A 24051-nucleotide genomic window follows, 5' to 3' on the forward strand; every position below is an offset into this window, starting at 1 on the left:
AGCTCATTTCACTCACCTTCCTAATTCTGCAAAGGGAGAAGTTGAACTCCAGTCTGAATCTAAAAGTGCAAGTTCATACAAGTAATCAGAGCAGAACCCACACTGGGATTCAAGGCTCAGAGGTGTGTTAACCGCAAAAAAAAAAAAAAAAAAAAGATGTGTTCTCAAATCAAAGAGGGTTAGAGTGCCCTCTTGTGTTGCTACACAGAAATTCTTCATGTCTTTACAAAATTTAAAATCACTTTATCTCTCCACAAATTTTCCTGCGTTGGGGTGAGTGTCAGACATGTACTTCTGGAAACAAATCCTGTGATCACCATGTTGTCAGAAGTAAATGCACAATTCATTTGACCTACTTCATCAGTAAAGATATGGAAACAATAACATCATCCCTAGAATGGTTTTGTATGGATTCAGGTCTGGCAGACCTAAGTTTCTGTTCCAGGCAGCCACTGGCAATCTTGGTAACCTTGAACAAGCTGCTTAACCAGTCTGAACCTCAGTCCTCTCATCGGTAAAATGCAGATAATCCCTGCCCTGCAGAACTGGCAGAGACCAGATGAGATCTCTGACATTTGGTACACAATAAACAATAAATTGAAATTGTTAGTCATTTTCAAATGTGAGCCCCCACCAGGGATCAATCACCAGCAAGTTCATAATGAAGGAACTGAAGTGCAGACACCAAAGAGTGAACAGAATGTCCTTGTGATGTTTTTAGCTCTTGGAAAAAAGGTTTCCACGTGCCTGGAGGGTCAGAGGGAGTACATTTGTAATGAAATATATACTAAATGTATTTAGTACCTATTTAGTACATTTAGTATACAGGCAAAGAATCTGCCTGCAATGCAGGAGACCTCCATTCAATCCCTGGGTTGGGAAGATCCTTGGAGAAGGAAATGGCAAGCCACTCCAGTATTCTTGCCTGGTAAGTCCCATGGACAGAGGCGCCTGGCAGGCTACAGTCCATAGGGTCGCAAAGAGTCGGATACTACTGAGGGACTAACATATACCTTATCTTACATACTAAATATGTGGTTCTTCCAAACTAAAATTTTCCTTGAGATGGTGAAGTTAAAATGGAGCTAGGCCCAATGGCTTTACCACAGATGGACTCTCTTGTAGAGGTAACACCTGTTCTTCGGCACTAAGAACCCAGCAGTCAAAGAATGCTCTAAAAGAAAATGTTTGAAAAGCAGGTCTTATTTAGGGCCTTGGTCCAGTTCTTTTAGGAGTCTTTATTTATTGAGAGGGTAGCCATATTAAAATCAGTAAAGAACAGAGGTGAAAAACAATAGCTGGATGAATTCATCCTTTGGTTTTCATTTTCCTTAACTCCTTATTTATGAAACAAGCTCTCTTAGCTTAAGTGTTCCTGCAAAAATGGCATTAAATCAAGTCCTTTTGCCCCAATGAACTTTGAAAGGTTCCCTCCTCCTTCCAGTAATTCTCACAGCCATCCTTTTCACACATGTGGGTGGGAAATATCATTATGTACAATACAGGGACGCTTGACCTTTACATGTCAGTGGAAGTGGGGAGTCTGGGATTCTGTCAGCTTTTCTTCCACTAGCATTGGAGAGTTGAGAGAGACTGTTCAGAAGCGTCTAAGTGGGAAGCAGGTCAGGGCGAGAGAAACCCCTCACCTGTGCCTCTCTCTTTGGTTTCACCTGACCGGGCTAGGGCAGGGAAGACTGGACTGGACTCTGTCATCCACATACTTAACCGAGATACCACAATCGCTGGGAAGTGTATGTGGATCGTCGCGCCGCAAGAGCGGATAAGAGGTTGATGAGTTTTGTCGCCTTGCCCCTGGGGTCGCTCATCCTTTTGGGGAATCTGTTATTTCACATAAGAAAAAAAACAGCACGTGAGGCCAAGGTATTTATTTATCATTGATGAAAAGTTCATCCTCCGGTGCCTTCATGGCCGTAGAATTGGAGCCTCTGGCACTGCTTCTGGGCGGATGCACACGCGGCAGCCCTACAGCTGCAGAGCGCGGGGTCCCCGCTGCTCTCCAGGCAGTGCAGTGCGCTGCTCTTGCTGAGCTCGCTTTGTGGGCATAAATCATCAGTCAGCCAATGATGAGGTATTCCCCGACTCATAACTTGGAAGTCTCCTCTTTGTGTGGATTAACTCAACAATACTCAGCAGCAGTTTTCTAGCTGCTGTAGTTACCTTGATAGCATTTGTGAAGCGCTCAGTTCCTGATGCTCATCTTATTTTCTGCCTTATGCCTTTGTTCTTTTAGACATCGTTTTTCTCCTTAGATGCCCTTGAACATCTATATATCCTGCTTGCTGATGCTTACCGACTAGCCCTTGTGGTCCTGTTTAAACTCTGGCATACCGTGAACACAGATTTTTCATGGAGGAAGGCCATCTCAACATGAGGGAAGCCTCCCTCAGTTTTAATGAACCCCTCCCTACTCCCCAGGGACGTCTGCCTGTTGGGCCCAGAACCAGGCGGGAGGGATGGTTTGGGGGAGGAAGAACCCCAGTGTGACTGGGCCTGGAAAGCCAAGGACCCAGACAGGTATTTGCTCCTGACTAGTTAATATCATGGCACCTCTCACACTGTCACTTTGAAAATATGTATTCATGATTTGGGCCTTCCTGGTGGCTCAGTGATAAAGAATCCACCTACCAGTGCAGGAGAGCAGGGTTTTGACCCTGGGTAAGAAAGATTCCCTGGAGAAGGAAATGGCAACCCACTCCAGTATTCTTGCCTGGAAAATTGCGTGGACCGAGGAGGCTGGTGGGCTACTGTCCATGGGGTCACAAAAGAGCTGGACACAACTGAGACTAAACAGGAACAGCAGCAACAACAGAATTAGTGATTTAGCTATAGAGGCGAAATTGTACCACATCTTTGAAAACTCCCCACGAGGTCTGCCCTCTCCCAGGCCTCTCTCCTCAGCCCTGCTGCCCTAGGGTTCCCTCTGTCTCTCCCCTTCCCTTCTGGTCTCTCAGTCCCCCTCCCTTTCCTCTGCAGAACAGTTTAGGTCCTTCCAAGCTTCTGTCTCCAGATTTGCACACCCCCACCCGCTGCTTAGTACTGCTGCAAGTATGTCAAAAAGCCATTAATACCAAAGATGAATATTTTATTTGTGCTTCACAAACAAAAGAAACCACAGTTATCAGGACTGCTCTGCTTAGAGGATAACATGGACTGAAAATGACTTCTTTTTCTTTTATCACATGTTCATATTCAAAATAAAGAGTTTACTATGTGCGTTAAAGACAGCACACGCTCTCTCTTTCTCCCTCTTTTTTTAAACATCTTGCCCATTTTGTAAGCAGTCTCTGATGAAAACCTACATCAACTGGCATCAAATTTGTAGAGATTATCCCAGCAATTCTATCACATCCTTGTTGCAAGGTCACTTCAGCCACTGCTCTGATACTATGCCCCTCAACATAGCTCTCCCAGGAAACCCACAATGGTGGTCAGGAGGCAGGAAGATGCCCGGGAGGAAGATGAGCTAGTGACAGCCTTCTTGAGAAGTGAGAGCCAAGTCGTGCTCCATCTGGAGTCTGGCTGTACCACTGCTCCCTGAAGGGCAAGAGAGGGGTCCCTCTATATTCTGTCACTGTTTGAGTCTGAGAGTGGACCCTGGCACTGAGAAAGTGAGCCGTTTCCAAGTGGCTGTTCTTTGGAAACTTGACCTTGCTGATAAGCTCAATACAGAACTTGAGATATATGTTCCTGGTCATTTGTAAAACTAAGCAGTGGTCTCTCCAAACCTTAGAAGAATATCTAGAGTTCTTGATCAAATGATCCTAAGTGAGAATGTTTTTTATTATCTTAGTCTTAGTACTTTGGAAAAAAAATTTTTTTAATTTCTTAAAAAGCACAGGTTCTTTAAAATGCAAACCCTTTAAGTGAAATAGTGTATTTGAGAACCCAAAGCTCATTTTTTGCTCATTTTCTAAGAAATACTGTTGGAAAATTTCTTAGAGATTATATGAAGATAGAATCTTCTGGGCTCTATGTAAATCAAGGCATACAGTCCTCTTATTTTCTCAGAAAAATTTGGCCCTTTGAAATGAATGAAGACATCACCAGATTGTCTCCCAAAACTCTCCAAGATGGATGGACTGTATCAGGAAGAGGTGTTGTTCAGCTAGGCCTCTCATTTTCTGATCCCAGTTTCATTTGAGATCTGTTCTCTTTTCTTTTCCTCTTTAGGAGATGGGAGAACATTGCTTTCTTTCTTTGGCTTGAACCCTTATCTTTTCTCTCTTTATAAAGCCTGCTATTGCTCTCTTCTCTGCTGTTTGCACTGGTCATCATTGGATCTAGCTGAGTTTTTATTCCCACCCAGACTCCTACTGGTTATCTGAATGACCTAGCTTCATTTAGTTAGAGTGTAAGCAAGATTTTTGGTCTTTTGTGTTTGGGCACCTTTAATATCCTCTTACTGTATTTTTTAGATGAGGAAGAGTCTTTGCAGCTAAGATCTTATTCATTTTCCTGGAATAATTTTTGGTATGTATTTTACATTAATTTAGAAAAATAAATTTGACATTCAGTACCATTTTATGCACGATCAGGTCCACTGGGTAACTTTCAAGATGGCTGCACCTGTTTTGTTTTTTTTTTTTTCACAAACTGGGCCTCAGTTGACAGGGTGTAAACTAATAATCAGTGAAAGAATGTGAAATTACAAATCATATGGCCTAAAGTTCAAACTGAGATGAAAATATACAAGCCCTAATTGGCCACTCTGACGATACTTAATGGAAAATGCATGTTGATTCACTATATGTTTTTTAAAGACCAGGCTTGCAATAGGCCAAATGAATTTTATTTTGACAGACATATTAATAGTATGATGAAGTCCTGATAAAAATTGGGAGTTTTGGTGGCTCTTTTAAAAAATAAGCTCAGAATAGTAATTGTCTTTAAAAGAAAATTTGCAGAATGAAGATCATGTCTGTTAGAAGCTCTTTATTGACATTAGTAAAAATACTTCTATGAAATAATGGATTTCTCTCAACTCCTTTATATGTTTCCAAGTAAATGAAGCATTTTTTTTCTCTTGAATAAAAGTTTTTTTCTGGATTTTATTTCAGATGGGCCATTTTAGTGTCAATATATACACAGAGACATTGACACTGAGAGACCTTGGTTCCAAACCTCTGTAGATATCCCTACTATGAGGTTTTGCTATCTAAATGTTTGCCATAACAACTTATATAAGATGTATTATACCTGGAATTCACTACCTGAATGAAAAAAAAAAAATCTCACAGTGAATTCACACATGTGAGCTAGCAAAACATTAAGTTGCAGGTGCATCCAGGCCAGGAGATGGAGAACGTGTCACATCCAGGGCCCAGCTGCTCTTTCAATAGGCTCAGCTGTGCATTAGTGCTTGCAACTTGCCACATTACCAAGTGGAAGTGTCTTCTAAGAAAGCCAAAAGCCTGTGAATAAAATCGGTGAACCCAAGAGGCCTGGAAAGCCTGTACATGCAAAGAAAAAAATGAAGTGATAAAACATGCTGAGAAGCAACTGCATGAAGGGGCCGTGGTCACGTCCCTAAGGACCATGCACTAGTATCTTCAATAAGTAAGAAAATTCAGGAAAAAGCTTCAGAAGAAAACTTCAGAAAAACTGGTGTTTGGTGTTCTAAATGCTTTCTATTATAGAAAGATTCTTTATGGTAGGTTATGTAAGTGTTTGCATGTTTTTGTGATATTTATTAGAACTGATGAGCTTTCCAGGTGGCTCAGAGAATCCACCTGCAATGCAGGAAATGCGGTTTTGATCCATGGGTCAGGAAGACCCCCTGGAGAAGGAAATGGCTACCCACTCCGGTGTTCTTGCCTGGGACATCCCATGGACAGAGGAGCCTGATGGGCTGCAGTCCATGGGGTCGCAAAAGAATCTAACACGACTTACCGACTAAAACAAACAATTAGAACCAATAGGGTTTTTTTTTTTTGATGGATTGGGAAAGCATTACTGGTTTTTCCGTTCCCAGTTTATATGGTTTATAGCTTTTCATTCTCCAAAAATCTGCTGTCCAACATGCTTTAAGCAATAGATTGAGTTTTTAATTTATTTGTTGCATTGGGTCCTAGCTGCGGCTCACAGCATCTTTTCATTGTGGCGCACAGGCTTAGTTGGCCTGTGGCATGTGAATTCCTAGTTCCCCAACCAGGGATTGTACCCATGTCCTCAGTATTACAAGGCAGAATCTTAACCACTGGGCCACCAGGGAAGTCCCTTGTTTGGTTTTTCTATAGAAATGAGGATGTCTAGTTCTATGATATTAAAAATAAAAAGTTCAAGAGGAACCTTGAAACTTTCTCTCTTATATTTTCAAGTTGTGTAGTCACTGAATTTATTTATTCTTGTTATTGACATAGGCACAAACTAGAGACTGTTTATATAACTTTTAGTGCCAGTTTATACTTAACCTGTATAATACTGTGATTTGAATTTATTTCCTCTGGATATTAATTCTGGATAGAACCTAAAATAAGTCCTTTAAGCTGAAAACTTAATTTTTCTTAGTTAACTGCCTCAGCAGATCCCTGAATATGAATATTTAATGAGATTTCACAACATTATTTTAAAACTAGAATTATTTGTTTCTCAGGTCATGTCTTTCAAGTAGAAGATAACATAAATTCCTTAATAATGAAATAATAATAATGGTATGTTGGAACTCATTCTGTTGGCCAAGGATTCTTCTGAATGCTTCCTGACATAATCACTTAGCATTCACCACAAACCACTGATGTTGGTAGTGGTGTGCCCACTTGACAAGTGACAAACAAGGTCCAGAATTTCAGTGCCATAGCTAGTAAGCAGTGGAGCCACTATCATCAGTCTAGGCAGCCTGGCACCAGACCCTAGGCTCTGTATCACTGGGGGAACTTTTCATGTAGCCTATCCAGAGCTATAGTGATTCATCAAGTGAGGTCTCAGGACTCACCACTGGTCAATCTCTTCTTCTTAAATCTGTATTTTGTACACTACAACTCTGGGTCCTTCAGGGCTGTGTAGGTGGAGAAATGACTTGGGAGATGCCTGGTGGGAATATTTAGAAGAAAGAGGGAATTGAGTTGATTCCCAACCCATTAGTGCTCTGGGGCAGGGGATGGGAAGAGGACCTTCCACTTCCAGATGACCTTTTGAACGGTGCCCTGTGGGAAACAATCACTGGTGGCATTGACAGAAATGCCACTTAAGGATAAAAGAGGTTCAGGGTCAGAGAACCAGCCCAGACAAGTCAGCTGTCCATGTGACTACTGGGGAGTTCTGTCTGGAGAGCTATTTCTCAGCCTGGTTTTCTTTATAGCCATGCTAACAAGAACTTTGGGCCATTTCTATTCCTGCTCAGTGCCCCCACCCCCCAAACAATGACATTTTAATTCCACAGATACACTGCATGGTACATCTGTTTGGGTATTATGCTTTACCCATAAAAAGAAGGGTTTTTCATCCCCCCCCCAAACCAATTTTTGCTTCCTTGGGGCAGTGTCACCCCCACTGGGAACATGTAGCCTAGAGGTACCAATACATTGAGTGATTTGAGTAAACACTGGATGAGAGAGTGGCCTTCAGTAAACAGACCTGGAAGGGGCTCATGAGCTTCAAGGTTAAAGGTTCCCCCGAGGGCAGGGTAGTTCCTAAGGTAGGTGAGAAGAAATTTTCTTAAATATATGAGATCATGTGTTCTTTGACCTGGGTCACCATCCCAACCTCCCCAGATGCCACCCAGAGGTATGTTAAAGAAGATTTTCTCTCTTCCTCATTGTTCAGTCGCCAAGTCGTGTTGGACTGTTTGCAACCCCATGGACTGCAGCACACCAGGCTTCCCTGTCTTTCACAATCTCCTGGAGTTTTCTCAGACTCGTATCCATTGAGTCAGTGATGCCAGCCAGATCAGAGGATTTCATCCTCTTTCTCTTATTCTTCACTTAACTCTTGTTTCATCCTTCCCTCTCTGTTTTTAAGTGTAGTCACTACATAATCTAAAATGCCATTGTGTTGTTGATGGTATGTATCATTTCATGGTGGTGACTTGAATTGTTTGTTTTATTTAGAGACCGGCTTCCCAAGAAGCTTGCTTTACACTCTTTTTAATTAAGTTCAGAAAAATGGCTACTATTCCAGTTTGTGAGAAATGGGTAATGAAAATGCTTTAACTAAAAACTGTTGTGTGTTCTCTTGTGATCTCCCAATTCCCGAATAACACCCCTTAGAAAGAGTCAAGCAGCAGTTGGTGTTCCAGATAAAGAGCAAACTGACTGTTCCTTGTCCTGACATAACAGCTCATTTTCTCCTACCTGGTCTCTAAGTCATTTGAGTCATGTCAACTCTTGAGACCATATGGGCTGTAGCCCGCCAGGCTCCTCCATCCGTGGGATTCTCCAGGCAAGAATACTGGAGTGGGTTGCCATGCCCTCCTCTAGGGGATCTTCCTGACCCAGGGATGAAACCTGTATCTCTTGTCTCCTGCATTGGTAGGTGGGTTCTTTATCAGTTCTTTATTTAGTTACCACCTAGAAACCCCAGTGCAGTGTAGGAGGAAATACCTAACATAGATAAATGTCCTGCTAACCTTTTCTCATTCAAATATCTTTTTCCTTGTGATTTTGCTGCTTCAGTAACTTTATTCTGAACTCAGTAACCCAGTACACATATAAAATGCCCTAATTAAACTTAAATATCCTCATATAATGACTTACTAGAAGGCATGATAAAGAAGTAAGGTGCCCCAATATTTTTCTTTTCTTGCAAACAAGCTGTGATTTTTCAGCTGGTCAAAGGGCTGGAGGCATTCCTAGAACAAAAAGGTTGATGAAGAGAGCTGCTCCTCAGACATGGGAAAGGCAGTCTGCCGGATTATCATCCGAAGATTTGAAAGTACTGGAAGACCAACCAGAGAAACTGATCCCAAGAAGTCAGAGAGCTTGTTGGCAAAGGATAATCTTACATTTATAAGCAGGGGTGCCAAGCCTGGGTAGACAGAATCACCAGGGGAGCTTTTCATATTTTTCCTTCTCAACTCCCACCCCAGAGAGGTTCTGACTTCATAGGTCTTGAGTGGGATCTTGGGCACTTGTGTTTCCTAAAAGCTCCCCCAGGGGACTCTGATGTGCATTCAAGGTTGAGAATCACTACTTTAGATCACAGAGTGCTTTCACATACATTATTCAGGGTTTTGTATGCATAAAGAGAGGAAGCAGAAACATTTTAATGCCTCTTTATTGTGTAAGGAAACTGGAAGGGACAAGAGCAGTAACTGAAAATGAAAAGATTACAGAAAAATGTTTCCAAAAATTGGAGGAAAATGCCTTCACCTGTGTAGAGCTAAAATTAGGGATGATATCAATCCATGGAGTGTAGAACATTAAGGAAAGGCGTGTTTGTTCTTATTTCCTGCCCTGTTGGAATATTCTTAGGATGACAAAAATTCCCTTCCCAGAGAAGTTTAAAGATAGTTATCCAGTATTTAATGACTATTATTTCTAAAACCTTATTTAGCCCACTCTATAAATGATACATATTAGAGAAGTAAAATGTTGGTTGTTAGACGAAAAATTTGTTAGAAAATATCATGTTACTATTTCCACGTGCATTTGGGGGCTGTGCATATGATTGATATGTATAGATAGACAACGTGTCTTCACAATGATCCTTGCAGCTTTCAGATGGTTATAATTAATAATTCTGCAGATAAAAGTGGCAAGTAACAACTTGGTTGTAGCCAGCCAAAGGACAATATAGAGCCTACTCTGGCTCTCAGCTTAGAGGAAATAGAAGTCAAGTCACAATGAGGAAGAACAAAAGTAAGTTGTGATCAGAAAGTAGGATATTGTGTCTTGAGATTTTAAAAGTGGGCAATGACAGAGCTTAGGCAGTGACCCAGAGGGCAAGTGACAGCTCCTGTCAACAGGTAGAAGCTAAGCTGTTATCTCCACATCAGCCAACAAGGTGGAGAGGAACAGTGCTTCAGGTGCGGGAAAGAAAATCTTCCAGACCCTAGGTATTTAAGATAAGGAATTCAGTTGATCAACCCCTTTTCCCTCTAGTTTCCAAGTAACAGAGAGTGACTAATAATAACAGTAACAATAGTTCAACACTTAGTATATATCAGCATTGTTCCAGGCACTTTGCACGCATTCCAACATGCACAACAATTTTTGTGACAATCAATACGATCATGCCTATTTTACAGGTGAAGAAACTGAGGCATGGGGTAAGCAGCTTACCCGATATGAGTTTTAAACACTGGTGGACAGAATTGGGATGAGAGAATATTTTATGAAAGCTATCAGCAAAGTAAGTGCACAGAGTCAGAGGAAGGGGCCTGGTGAGATATGAGGCCGGAATAATACATTGGAACTTTCTTGAGGAGAGCCCTAAACACCAGTGACCAGAGTTTGAACCTGATCTGTGGGTAAGAGGGAAATGATGTAATCAGCACTACTATCTTGAGACGATCGACTTTTAAATTTGAACAAATTAGGCTGGACTCAAAGGACAAGTCAGGGCTCTGTTGATTCTGCTTATAAGATAGGTAGTGAGGGGGTGGCAGGTGAAGGTTAAAGGAAGAGACATGTTTGATGTCTTTTTTAGAAGTCAGATACTAAGATTAGGTAACTGGTTGGATGCAGGGGGTGAGGAAGAGGGAAGAATTTAATTAGAATCCAAAGTTTCAAGTCTGAGTAACCGAGTGAACTGTTGACAGATTTAGCAGAGGCATTCCGTGGGGATCAGAGGGGCCACATGAGTGGCTGGCTTTACGGAGTAAATGGAGAATCTGTCATTTGTTGTGCCTACATCTGCAGGCAGGTGTAGCCGGAAGACCACAGCAGAAGCTGGACACCTAAATTTGGAACTTGAGAAGAGTCTGTGCTAGAAATGAAACTTTTGGTGTCATCTGCATAATGGTGCTGTGATTAGAAACTTGGGAAGTGGATGAAATCACTGAGGGTGGGAAAAGGAAGGAATAAAGACCCTTGGAAGCTTTAAACTGGGAGACAAGCAGGAGGGAGAAGAGCCAGCAAAGGAGGCCAAAGGAGAGCAGTCAGAGAAGGACAGGCACTCCTGAGGGTGTGCGTCGCGCATCACAAGGGAATGGAAGTGAAAGTCACTCAGTCATGTCACCCCAGTACAGTCCGTGGCATTCTCCCGGCCAGAATACTGGAGTGGGTAGCCTTTCCCTTCTCCAGGGGATCTTCCCAACCCGGGGAGCAAACCCAGGTTTCCCGCATTCTCTACCAGCTGAGAGCCACTAGGGAAGCCCAATAATATATACCAAAATGTAAGAAGCTTCCAGAAAAGAGCTGACTTAGCAGGCCCTCACAGAGGCCAGGAAGAATAAAGCCATTTGGAGTTGTCGATTCCAAGGATATAAGGATGAAGAGTAGCAACACAAGGCTAGGAGGTCGCTTCCAACTGGAAGGAGAGAGTTGATCAGGGAGACAAAGGTCACAGCACTGGCCTGTTTCAAGAATTCGACAGCCAGGAAAAAAGAGGACAGTCACCTGAAGGGGTGAGACATGGAAAGAGATTTGTTTTGTTCTTAACATAAAGAAGACCACTTAAATCTATTGTAGTCAGAGATTTTTTTTAAAAAATGCCCTAGAGAGGATGAGTGAAGATGCGCAGGTACTTTCAGGTGGTAGCAGCAAAAACCCTTCCTGTGGCAGAAATGGCAACAGAATGAAGTTCTAAGCTATATCCTAACCTTGTCATAAAACAAGCCAGGACTCATGGAGCCATGATCCTGCCAAGCCCACACAGCAGTTGTCTTCAAGAACAAGGCGATGAGGTGGGGGTGCCAGTGGTGGTGGGGGGGGTCTCTTCTCTGGGGGAAATGTGTGAATTTAATCCAGGGCAGAGGGAGAGAAACAGTCCTAAAGACAGTCTTGAAACATTTTTGGGGGGGCTGTGCTGGGTCTTTGATGCTGCTCAGGCTTTCTCTAGTTACAGCGAGCAGGGGCTACTCTAGCTGTGGGGCCCGGGCTTCTCACCGCAGTGGCTTCTCTTGTTCTGGAGCGCAGGCTCAGGATGAGCAGGCTCAGTAGTTGCCCTGAGACATGTGGCATCTGTCTGAAATAGCTATGGAACCTGTATCCCCTGCACTGGCTGTTGGATTCTTAACTACTGGATGACCAGGGAAGCCCCAAGACAGTCTAAAGAGTAAAATGTCTACTTTCAAGGAGTAGGAAGAAGAGGAAAATTTGATAATAAATCTAGGGTGGAAAAAATTGAGATTTTCCTTTCGTAAGTACTCTTTGCTGGAGAAGGCAATGGCACCCCACTCCAGCACTCTTGCCTGGAAAATCCCATGGACGGCCTGGTAGGCTGCAGTCCATGGGGTCGCGAACAGTCGGACACGACTGAGCGACTTCACTTTCACTTTTCACTTTCATGCATTGGAGAAGGAAATGGCAACCTACTCCAGTGTTCTTGCCTGGAGAATCCCAGGGACGGGGGAGCCTGGTGGGCTGCCGTCTATGGAGTCGCACAGAGTCGGACACGACTGAAGTGACTTAGCAGCAACAGCAGCAGAGTTACTCTTTGCACAATGTAACCTTGTAAATATTCTGTGTGAAGTGTGGGGTATTTTTACCTGGTTTTTTGAAAAAGAGAGAGTTAAGTGCACTCAAGTGTCTGGATGTTATTGTTCTCACTCTACGTGAGTGAACTCAACAACCTCCTGGGAAAAAATTAGGTAGAAAGGCAAAAATATTGACAGTGGTTAATGGGTGAGTGTTGGCTTTGACTGCTAGAGGCCTCGGAAGGACAAACGCTATTAAACAGTCAGCGAACAACCTGCTCCCTTGTCCTTTTCCTTCCTGTCCAGGGGATGACTGTGGGCAATGCTAAGCAGCTAGAATAGAAAAGGGAGCAAAAAGGTTGCAGAGAGACTCCGAGTTTCCAGGAGACGTGTGTGCCCTTCCTCTTCTGCAGGATGCGCTGGTACCCAGTGTGTCCCCAGGTATTCAGAAATGGTCCCTGGGGCCCCACGGCTGTCACACTGCTGCATAGTCCTCAGACACGGAGAGAACCCCGGAGGTTGTTAGCGCCTCTCCCTCTGGGCATGAAACTGGGCTCAGCACCAGCCAGAGAATACCAGCAGGGATTTGCTCTTCTCCATGCTTGGATAATGGCTATTCCCTGATACCCAGAGAAGAATTAAGTACAATGCATAAGTCATACTATATTACACACTCAATCCCAAACAGCTGGGCTGCTGATAAAATCTAAAAAGAAGAGAGAACTGGCTGTCCTCCATCTATACATAATGTATTCATAAAAATCTCTCAGTGAAGAGGTATAAAGAGCTCCTATTTCTGCTGCAGCCCAGGGAAGCAGAGCATTCAGCAAGTATCCAGTGAGTCTCATTAGCAGAGACAACCAGTGTGGGAACTCCAGAGGGACTCGCTCCACATTTCTATTAGTAACAGCCATTTTTTACCTGAAACATGCTAGTAATTTTCTTGCTCACAAAATTCACTTTGCCTGAGGATTGATAACTATGCTTTTTCTTAATAGTTACTGAATATGCTTCATGTTCTAGAGACTACATAACAATAAAGCATTGCTTGTCACATTTTTTTGTTGTTGTTGTTTTTTGGCTTTATTTCTAAAAAGATAAAACAGTAAAAAAAAAAAAATCCCAGAATGATTTATTTTCAAGGAAATGGAAATAATAAAACATAAAACAGTAGAGTTGTATAAAATCCTATGTTATGTGTGAAATACCTACTCTAAAACTTACTGAAAAGTATAACTGATGACAGTCAAGAGTATTCTATATGAATATAAGAATTTTGATTCTGGTGTGAGTTGTAGTGATTAAGGACAAGATTGGCAGAACACAACACTTTCCTCTTAGATTTTGCTTACAAAGTGCAGCACCCTGTGAGGAGACCGCTGGGGTGAGAGCCACTCACCAAGCCAACCAAATAATAATGGTTGACACCAGATAGAAACTGATGACAAAATGGAAGATATTTGTTAAAGGTAATTTTTACTTAAATTATTACTGAAATATTTTCTCACTGTAGTTAGGAAAGTGTCTCTCACGGTCATTTAGACTTTATAACAGTAAGATCATCTCAGTGTCTAGGAGGATCCTTACCCTCTTTAAGGAATAGAAATACAACATGCATTTGATCATTTAGTAGCAATTTTGGCTTATTAAGAGATGATGATTTCAGAAACAGGGGCATATAACTAACCAAGGCTCTTCAGAATGTTTATATGATCTATTAAGAAATCATTGCGACTGACTCATTTTTACAATAGAAAAATAGTATATACAAAATTGTAAGAAGGCAGTTTAAACAAAACATTCTGCCTTTCTTAGAAGTTAAATGCCTGTCCCAGCATTACTGAGATAGACACAGAGTTGTCTTATCTTTTCTTTCAATGCCTGTTTGAATAAAGCAGCTGTGCCACCATTAAACATTCTTCTATGAGGTACGCTTAAGCAACCTTTAGTTTGTCTCTATTAGGAATATTCTTCGGAAGACATCTTTATTTTTCCAAACATTAGTTTAATTCTTCAGAATAGATTTCCTATTGAAAATGAATTTTCTGAAATGAAATTACTAGATTAAATGGTGTGAATATTTTAAAGCTCTTCTCAAACATTTTTCTAAGTAGCTTTCCAGAAGGGTATTTATTAATTTACCTTATTGAGACACATGTACCCCAATGTTCATCGCAGCACTGTTTATAATAGCCAGGACATGGAAGCAACCTCGATGTCCATCAGCAGATGAATGGATAAGAAAGCTGTGGTACATATACACAATGGAGTATTACTCAGCCATAAAAAAGAATACATTTGAATCAGTTCTAATGAGGTGGATGAAACTGGAGCCTATTATACAGAGTGAAGCCAGAAAGAAAAACACCAATACAGTATACTAACGCATATATATGGAATTTAGAAAGATGGTAACAATAACCCTGTATGCGAGACAGCAAAAGAGACACAGATGTACGGAACAGTCTCTTGGACTCTGTGGGAGAGGGCGAGGGTGGGATGATTTGGGAGAATGGCATTGAAACATGTATAATATTATATAAAAAACAAATCGCCAGTCTAGGTTGGATGCAGGATACAGGATGCTTGGGGCTGGTGCACTGGGATGACCCAGAAGGATGGTATGGGGAGGGAGGTGGGAGGGGGGTTCACGATTGGGTTATTTAAATAAAGTTTTTTTTTTAATTACCTTATACCAGCAATGTGTGAAATATCACTTTACTCCTGGCTGAGAAGTGAAAAGTGAAAGTCGCTCAGTCGTGTCCGACTCTTTGCTACCCGGTGGACTCTATACAGTCCATGGAATTCTCCAGGCCAGAATACTGGAGTGGGTAGCCTTTCCCTTCTCCAGGGGATCTTCCCAACCCAGGAATCAAACCATGATCTCCCACATTGCAGGCAGATTCTTTACCAACTGAGCTATGAACAAGCTGCTAATAAGACTACATTACCTTTATTTGTGTTTATTTCATCCCTTGCAAGCTTGAAAATTTTTGCCACTATTTGTTCACAGTATTCTGTGTGTGTACTTGGTTTTTAATTCTTGTCTTTTTGGATTATCTGTCCCAGCTCAGTCTCAACTGCTCACCTCCCTTTTGTTGCTTTGTGCAGGCTCCCATGATTCATTCAGCTACTGGGTAGATGAAAAGTCCCCAGTGGGGCCTGACCAAACCCCAGCAATCAAACGCCTCGCCAGGATCTCGTTCGTGAAGAAGGTCATGAAGAAATGGTCTGTGACTCAGAACCTGACATTCCGAGAACAGCTGGATGCTGGGATCCGTTACTTTGACCTGCGTGTGTCTTCCAAGCCAGGGGACGCCGACCAGGAAATCTACTTCATTCACGGGCTTTTTGGCATCAGGGTCTGGGATGGACTGATGGAGATCGACTCATTCCTCACACAGCATCCCCAAGAGATTGTCTTCCTGGATTTCAACCACTTCTACGCCATGGATGAGGCCCATCACAAACACCTGATTCTCCGGATCCAGGAGGCCTTTGGAAGCAAGTTGTGCTCAGCCTGCAGTGTGGAGAGCATGACGCTGCGGAATCTGTGGGAGAAGAAGTGCCAGGTAGGAGGGAACAGAGAGAAACTTCCAAGGGCAAGAACGGAACTCTTCCTGCTTTTTCTGGGTCACCAACTCTAAGACATCTCATTCCAGGGCCCTTAGGGTAGAAGGCGTAGAGTGTTTGTCATAATAAAAATCTGGTTCCTGGGCTCTCAGATGGCTCCAAGGGCTCCCCTGGGTACCACTGAACCGGGATTGATACCTGCCAAATGTTTACTACTTGTTTGGCAATGTTTGAGCATCTAAGTTGACTTTGAATGACCTGGCCAGAACCAGCCCAAGGCAGAGTTGTGAAATAGGACCAGTTGGCCATTGCCATTTTTCTATCTCCCATCCAGCCTGTTCTCCTCGTTCCCCTTAGGGATAATCTGTCCCATTGTGCCTTCAACTCAATGTCAGATCATCCATGACAAATGTTAATTGATAGGTAGAAGTGTTAGCTGACAAAGGCACAGGAAGTGATTCATCTCAGAGGTGTTAACATTTTTAAAGGCGTTTGGGTCAGTGGGGGAGACAGAGTTAAGGAAGGAAAAACCCATGAAGGGATCAAGGCTGGAAGAGCACCCCCAAGTTGAGAAGGGCCCCAAACTTAGACCCATGATGCAGAAACTCAGGAAAAGGAGTGTGAGCCTCAGATAAATTCTTTTCTGGTCCCAGAGGATGGTGATGGTGGGAGAGGAGAGCTTTAGAAATGGTCAGGCTCCAATATAGACTCTTTAAAAAGGAAGAAAAAAAAAAAAAGACCTTTCATTCACAGTTGCTCCCTTATTCATAGATGCATTAACCAAAACATCTTCAAGAGGCAGTTATTTTTGAACAGAGAGAAGAGCTTTTAATTAAAAATCAATTTAAGATCACTCATGTGCAAATATATGTTGAACACAAGCATGTGCCAAGCTCCAGTCTAAAGCACTTGGGTTAAATCTGTAAATAAAACAAAGATCCTTGCCCTGAGGGAGATTTCATTCAGGTGGAGGGAGATAGATCATAGGTAATAAATAAGATAAATACAGTATATGAAATGTTAGAAAGTCATGGGAGCAATGGAAAAAGAAAGGCAAGCACTATAAGGGGGAACCAGAGTTCTATGGGTTGGAGGGTCACTCACAATTTTAAATAGTTTGATCAGAGTAGCCCTTGTTGAAAAGATGGCATTTGAGGGAGTTAATCTATTGGGAAAGAGCTTTCCCAGCAGAGGAACCAACCAGAGCAGACCCAAAGCAGGAAGGCGCCCGGCATTGTTGAGGAAAAGCAGGAGCTGTGGGGCTGGAGAGCAGAGCAGCAGAGGAAGGCAGAGAGATGGTAGGGGATCGTAGGAACCTTATAAGGATTTGGCTTTTAATCTGAGTGAGAAAGGTTCTGGGAGGGTTCCAAGCCCAGGGTGCTATGACCTGACTTAGGTTTTGATGGCATCCCTCTGGTTACTAAGAAGAGACTTGGAGTAGAGACAGAAGGAAAGTATGGAAACCAGCGAGGAGAATCGCAGTGGAAAGTGGTCAGATTTTGAACCTAGGAGAAGTTAGAGCTGATAGGGTTTCCTCGTTGTTGGGACCATGAGGATTCAAGGATGACTCCCAGACTTGGCCTGAGGAGCGAGAAACACTGGGTCACACTCTGCACCCCTAAATGGCTCTACAAGTCTAAAGAGTCAACTCTCAGTGTCTGTTAAAGTTATCTAAGCTATTTTTCTTCACTACAACTTTCATAAGTGGCATTTGCCAAACATTTACCACCCCTCTCCCCTAAACATAAATTTACATCTGTTTGGACTCTCAAGCCTAATTTGGAGAAATTTTTCCCCAGTGGAATCTCTCTCTTACAACATTAAATAATACTAGTAACGAGAGCAATAATAACATTTATGGGACTTTTACTGTGTGCTAAGTACAGGGATTAACTCATTTAATTCTCTCAAGAGCACTGTGACATAGGTTGTCATTATTATCCTCATTTTACAGATTTGAAAACTGAGGCTTTCCCAGGAGAACATTGCTGGTGAGTGGCATGGCTGTCACAGTCACAGACTGTCACCTCCCCAGACTTCCCCCAGTTCTCAATGCTTTTCCAGGGCTGTTCACACATCTTGGTGATTTTCACAGCCAGAGTCATAGATAATGCTAACAAAAACACTTTGGCTTTATTTATAATGCTCTATTATCATAGGTTTTCAGAGGGTTAGCTGAATGGGAGACAGGGAAGATCTGTGATCAGCCCTTTGAATATGAGGATTTGGGTAAGGTTAAATTTTGAGCTAAGTTGGAAACAGGTTATAGTTTTATTATTTTGTACACAGATAGGCTGTGCATATATTGCATCCTAGATCATTTAGAAATTTGCAGAGAAACAGGTAATTTCAGGAGTAACGAATCATGTGGGTAGTGAATTTCTAGCACAGAGTAAAGCTCTGTGATAGTTTTAAGCATGGGCTAACCAATATCACGGTAATCCAAGCCTATGCTCCAACCAGTAATGCTGAAGAAGCTGAAGTTGAACGGTTCTATGAGGACCTACAAGACCTTTTAGAACTAACACCCAAAAAAGATGCCCTTTTTATTACAGGGGACTGGAATGCAAAAGTAGAGAGTCAAGAAACACCTGGAGTAACAGGCACATTTGGCCTTGGAGTACGGAATGAAGCAGGGCAAAGGCTAACAGAGTTTTGCCAAGAGAAATCACTGGTCATAGCAAACACCCTCTTCCAACAACACAGGAGAAGACTCTACACATGGACATCACCAGATGGTCAACACCAAAATCAGGTTGATTATATTCTCTGCAGCCAAAGATGGAGAAGCTCTATACAGTCAGCAAAAACAAGACCGGGAGCTGACTGTGGCTCTGAGCATGAACTCCTTATTGCCAAATTCAGACTTAAATTGACGAAAGTAGGGAAAACCACTAGACCATTCAGGTATGACTTAAATCAAATCCCTTATGATTATAAAGTGGAAGTGAGAAATAAATTTAAGGGACTAGATCTGATAGATAGAGTGCCTGATGAACTATGGACAGAGGTTCGTGACATTGTATAGGAGACAGGGATCAAGACCATCCTCATGAAAAAGAAATGCAAAAAAGCAAAATGGCTGTCTGGGGAGGCCTTACAAATAGCTGTGAAAAGAAGAGAAGCGAAAAGCAAAGGAGAAAAGGAAAGATACAAGCATCTGAATACAGAGTTCCAAAGAATAGCAAGAAGAGATAAGAAAGCCTTCCTCAGTGATCAATGCAAAGAAATAGAGGGAAACAACAGATTGGGAAGACTAGAGATCTCGTCAAGAAAATTAGAGATACCAAGGGAACATTTCATGCAAAGATGGGCTCGATAAAGGACAGAAATGGTATGGACCTAACAGAAGCAGAAGATATTAAGAAGAGGTGGCAAGAATACACAGAAGAACTGTACAAAAAAGATCTTCATGACCCAGATAATCATGATGGTTTGATCACTCACCTAGAGCCAGACATCCTGGAATGTGAAGTCAAGTGGGCCTTAGAAAGCATCACTACAAACAAAGCTAGTGGAGGTGATGGAATTCCAGTTGAGCTATTTCAAATCCTGAAAGATGATGCTGTGAAAGTGCTGCACTCAATATGCCAACAAATTTGGAAAACTCAGCAGTGGCCACAGGACTGGAAAAGGTCAGTTTTCATTCCAATCCCAAAGAAAGGCAATGCCAAAGAATGCTCAAACTACCACACAATTGCACTGATCTCACCTGCTAGTAAATTAATGCTCAAAATTCTCCAAGCCAGGCTTCAGCAATACATGAACTGTGAATTTCCGGATGTTCAAGCTGGTTTTAGAAAAGGCAGAGGAACCAGAGATCAAATTGCCAACATCTGCTGGATCATTGTAAAAGCAAGAGAGTTCCAAAAAAACATCTATTTCTGCTTTATTGACTATGCCAAAACCTTTGACTGTGTGGATCACAATAAACTGTGGAAAATTCTGAAAGAGATGGGAATACCAGACCACCTGACCTGCCTCTTGAGAAATCTGTATGCAGGTCAGGAAGCAACAGTTAGAACTGGACATAGAACAACAGACTGGCTCCAAATAGGAAAAGGAGTATGTCAAGGCTGTATATTGTCATCCTGCTTATTTAACTTATATGCAGAGTACATTATGAGAAACGCTGGGCTGGAAGAAACACAAGCTGGAATCAAGGTTGCCGGGAGTAATATCAATAACCTCAGATATGGAGATGACACCACCCTTATGGCAGAAAGTGAAGAGGAACTAAAAAGCCTCTTGATGAAAGTGAAAGTGGAGAGTGAAAAAGTTGGCTTAAAGCTCAACATTCAGAAAACGAAGATCATGGCATCTGGTCCCATCACTTCATGGGAAATAGATGAGGAAACAGTGGAAACACTATCAGATATTATTTTGGGGGGCTCCAAAATCACTGCCGATGATGATTGTAGCCATGAGATTAAAAGGCACTTACTCCTTGGAAGGAAAGTTATCACCAACCTAGATAGCATATTAAAAAGCAGAGATATTACTTTGCCAACAAAGGTCCTTCTAGCCAAGGCTATGGTTTTTCCTGTGGTCATGTATGGATGTGAGAGTTGGACTGTGAAGAAAGCTAAGCGCAGAAGAATTGATGCTTTTGAACTGTGGTGTTGAAGACTCTTGAGAGTCCCTTGGACTGCAAGAAGATCCAACCAGTCCATTCTAAAGGAGATCAGTCCCAGATGTTCATTAGAAAGACTGATGCTAAAGCTGAAACTCCAGTACTTTGGCCACCTCATGCGAAAAGTTGACTCATTGGAAAAGACCCTGATGCTGGGAGGGATTGGAGGCAGGAGGAGAAGGGACAACAGAGGATGAGGTGGCTGGATGGCATCACCAACTCTATGGACATGAGTTTGAGTTTGAGTAGACTCTAGGAGTTGGTGATGGACAGGGAGGCCTGGCGTGCTGCAGTTCATGGGGTTGCAAAGAGTCAGACACTACTGAGCAACTGAACTGAACTGAATTTCATCTATATCATTCAACAAGCAACACCCCTAAAATTATGACGGAAAGAGACTGTGATGACATGTCAGAAAAAGGGCTCATGTCATCAATTTGAATTTCAGGGCTTCCTTGTTCCACTTTCTTTCCCAAAGGTTTTCCCTGCCATGCCTCTTAAAAGCTGAACAAAGAGATCTCCAGCAGAGCCTCAGTTACCTCCTCACTGTTGGAGCATGCCACACTGGCAGTTAAACTTTAAATATTCATTATGTAGTGAGCTGCCTTGCATGTAACCCCTAGAGTATTTTATTACCATAATTTAATGGCAAGAAGTGTACAACCATTCAGTCACATTTCATTTACTCCATATGCAATTACATCCCAGCTCACAGGTATGTGCTGGTACATTAGTGGCTATGGGTTTTGAAGGTACAGTGAATGAGAAGATTTCATCTACAACTTGGCAGTATTTAGAATCTTAATGAGAAGGTAAGAATATGTGACATTAGTAAAATATAAGACAACTGATATACAATTATGAGACAAAACTGCCTCAAATGTACTGTATGAAGAAAAGCGTTTGTAAGCCATCAGTTGAAAAATAGTATATAGTCTAAATCTACATCCCGGGGCCCTTGGAAAAGAATGATCAAAATAAGAAGAGGTCAATTAAAGAATAATTCTTACAGGAAATGAGATTTTAAATCTGAGTCTCGGGAGAAAACTGGCGCATGAATTGCTGAGCTGGAGGGAAGAGTATCTCAGATGGGAATGCAGCAAAGTGAGGTCGGGAGTCTGATGCCAAACACAGGCCCCGGGCAAGCTGCTGCCCCTAGAATTCTGTAAAAGGAGTCCTGGTGTGCTAGGCCAACCTCCTACTGTAAACAGAAATGACCCCTCTGACCTTCAGGATCAGATTACTTGAGAGGCTCCTGAGGAAAGGCATAAAGCCCCTTTTGTAGAATGTGTCCTTTTTGCACATTCTCTAAGGCAGAGTGAAGAACGGCACTGTCCTTTCAACCCCTGACCCTCTGCCCAGGGGCCAGGAGCACAGGAAGTGGTCTGACGGGCCATGTTGAAGGATCATGCAGCTTTCTGCCTCTCCTCCCACAGCCAGCTCTTCACCCTTATGGACGTTGGAGACCCCGGCCTTCCAAACAAGCCAGTTACAACGCCAGCAGGAAATCCTCCCCAATCTTCCAGGCAATCTGCTTACGATGAGCCTGTGATTAACCTCATTAACACATGTGTTTACCACGGACATCATTAGTAGTCAGTCAGACATTACTCAGAGCCATTAAACACAACGAGAACAACCATTAGTCTGTTCAGTGCACGGAGCCTGGCGCTCCCTTGCTCCAGGCCTTCCAGAGCAGTTAGGCTCCTTAGTCACCAGCTGAATGTGCCCCGGAAACAAGACCCACATTCAGAGTCTTGCCCTTGGGTGCCTGGAGGATTATGCTCTCAGGCCAGCTATCCAAGGATTGCAGTCCAGGGAATGTAAATACACAGGCTGGACATTCCCTTAGGAAAGAATCCCTGCCACCCAGGAGGAGAGAAAATACACTACTGACCTCGGTTCAATTCCTGGGTCGGGAATATCTGCCGGAGAAGGGATGGGCTACCCACTCCAGGATTCTTGGGCTTCCCTTGTGGCTCAGCTGGTAAAGAATCCGCCTGCAATGCAGGAGACCTAGGTTCGATCCCTGGTTTGGGAAGATTCCCCTAGAGAAGGGGAAGGCTACCCACTCCAGTATTCTGATCTAGAGAATCCCATGGACTATGCTGTCCATGGGGTCACAGAATCGGACATGACTGAGCAACTTTCACTCACTCACTCTGGAAACCTAAGCAGCAGAGCTCTGGACTGGGACAATCCCTGTCTCTCAGCTGCCTTCAGAAGCTAATTAATGCTGCAATGTAGCTCGCTAATTATTTTAGCAATATTGCTAGTATCACCACCATCCTGAGAGGGCCCAATGGAGACGCATCCCCTACTCGAAGTTTTCCCTGTCCTGTGCAGCTCCTGCTCTCCCTTCCTCACCTGGCAGATTTCATTCAGAATCAGCGCACACAACTGAAAACCTGAGACCTCTCAGATTAGTTCAGTGTGTCGATCTCAACCCAAGGGTTCAGGGTCAATTCTGTGAGCATAGGAGTCATAACTTACACACAGGACTAACCACAGAGGTTCTCCACCTGGGGTCCAGAGATTCCCAAGGGAAGAGGGTCAGGGTAGAATTGAAGAAGTCCGTGAATTTGGATGGTAAAAGCACTGCTTGTTTACTTTTAGCCTCTAACTGAATATCAGAATAACCACTGATAGGAGTGTGGCTCATGAATTGCCCTCCTTTGTTTGTTCTGAACATTTCAGGTTCTTATCTTCTATCACTGTCCCTTCTACAAGCAATACCCCTTCCTGTGGCCTGGAAAGAGGATCCCAGCACCTTGGGCCAATACCACGAGTGTGCGCAAACTCATCCTATTCTTGGAGACCACACTGAGTGAGCGCCCCCCCCATGGCTCCTTCCACGTGTCTCAAGCTATCCTCACACCCAGAGTAAAGACCATTGCCCGGGGCCTGGTTGGCGGCCTCAAGAACACACTGGTTCACAGGTAGGAATGAGCTTCCTTCCCACAAGTGAGCGTTAAAAAAAAATCTCTTTATCTTGATTTTCTTCTGAATAAACAGCAGTAAAACTGTATACTTTGAAGATTTAAAATAACAAAATTCCCAAAGCATAGTATTTGAAAAAGCTGTGCACTTGAGGTGACCTACATGAACCGTAGCCAGAGGATCTCTAAATAAAATATTCTGTTGAAATACACATATCATACCATGAATACTCTAAATTTCAATATGCAAAGCACTTTCAGCCACCAGCAGTCTACTCCTGTTCACGGTGGGCTTGCAGTTCTGTCTTGTTCTTGCCCCTGCCCTCGAAGCTTCCCAAGCACTCATGCTCTTATGAGGCATTAAATGAAGC

General features: G+C 42.8%; 1 protein-coding gene across 1 annotated transcript in view; it reads left to right on the top strand.

Moving 5' to 3' along the window:
- The window catches only part of PLCXD2 (phosphatidylinositol specific phospholipase C X domain containing 2), a 51395-nt gene that overhangs the window by 21410 nt on the left and 5934 nt on the right, over positions 1 to 24051 (top strand). The window contains exons 2-3 of the mRNA XM_068966788.1: positions 15647 to 16107; positions 23439 to 23680. Of these exons, the coding sequence (XP_068822889.1) occupies positions 15647 to 16107; positions 23439 to 23680 (703 nt within the window). The remainder of the gene's footprint in view (positions 1 to 15646; positions 16108 to 23438; positions 23681 to 24051) is intronic.

This window comes from Capricornis sumatraensis, chromosome 1 (assembly GCF_032405125.1).
Source record: "Capricornis sumatraensis isolate serow.1 chromosome 1, serow.2, whole genome shotgun sequence".
In the NCBI taxonomy this organism is placed as follows: domain Eukaryota; kingdom Metazoa; phylum Chordata; class Mammalia; order Artiodactyla; family Bovidae; genus Capricornis; species Capricornis sumatraensis.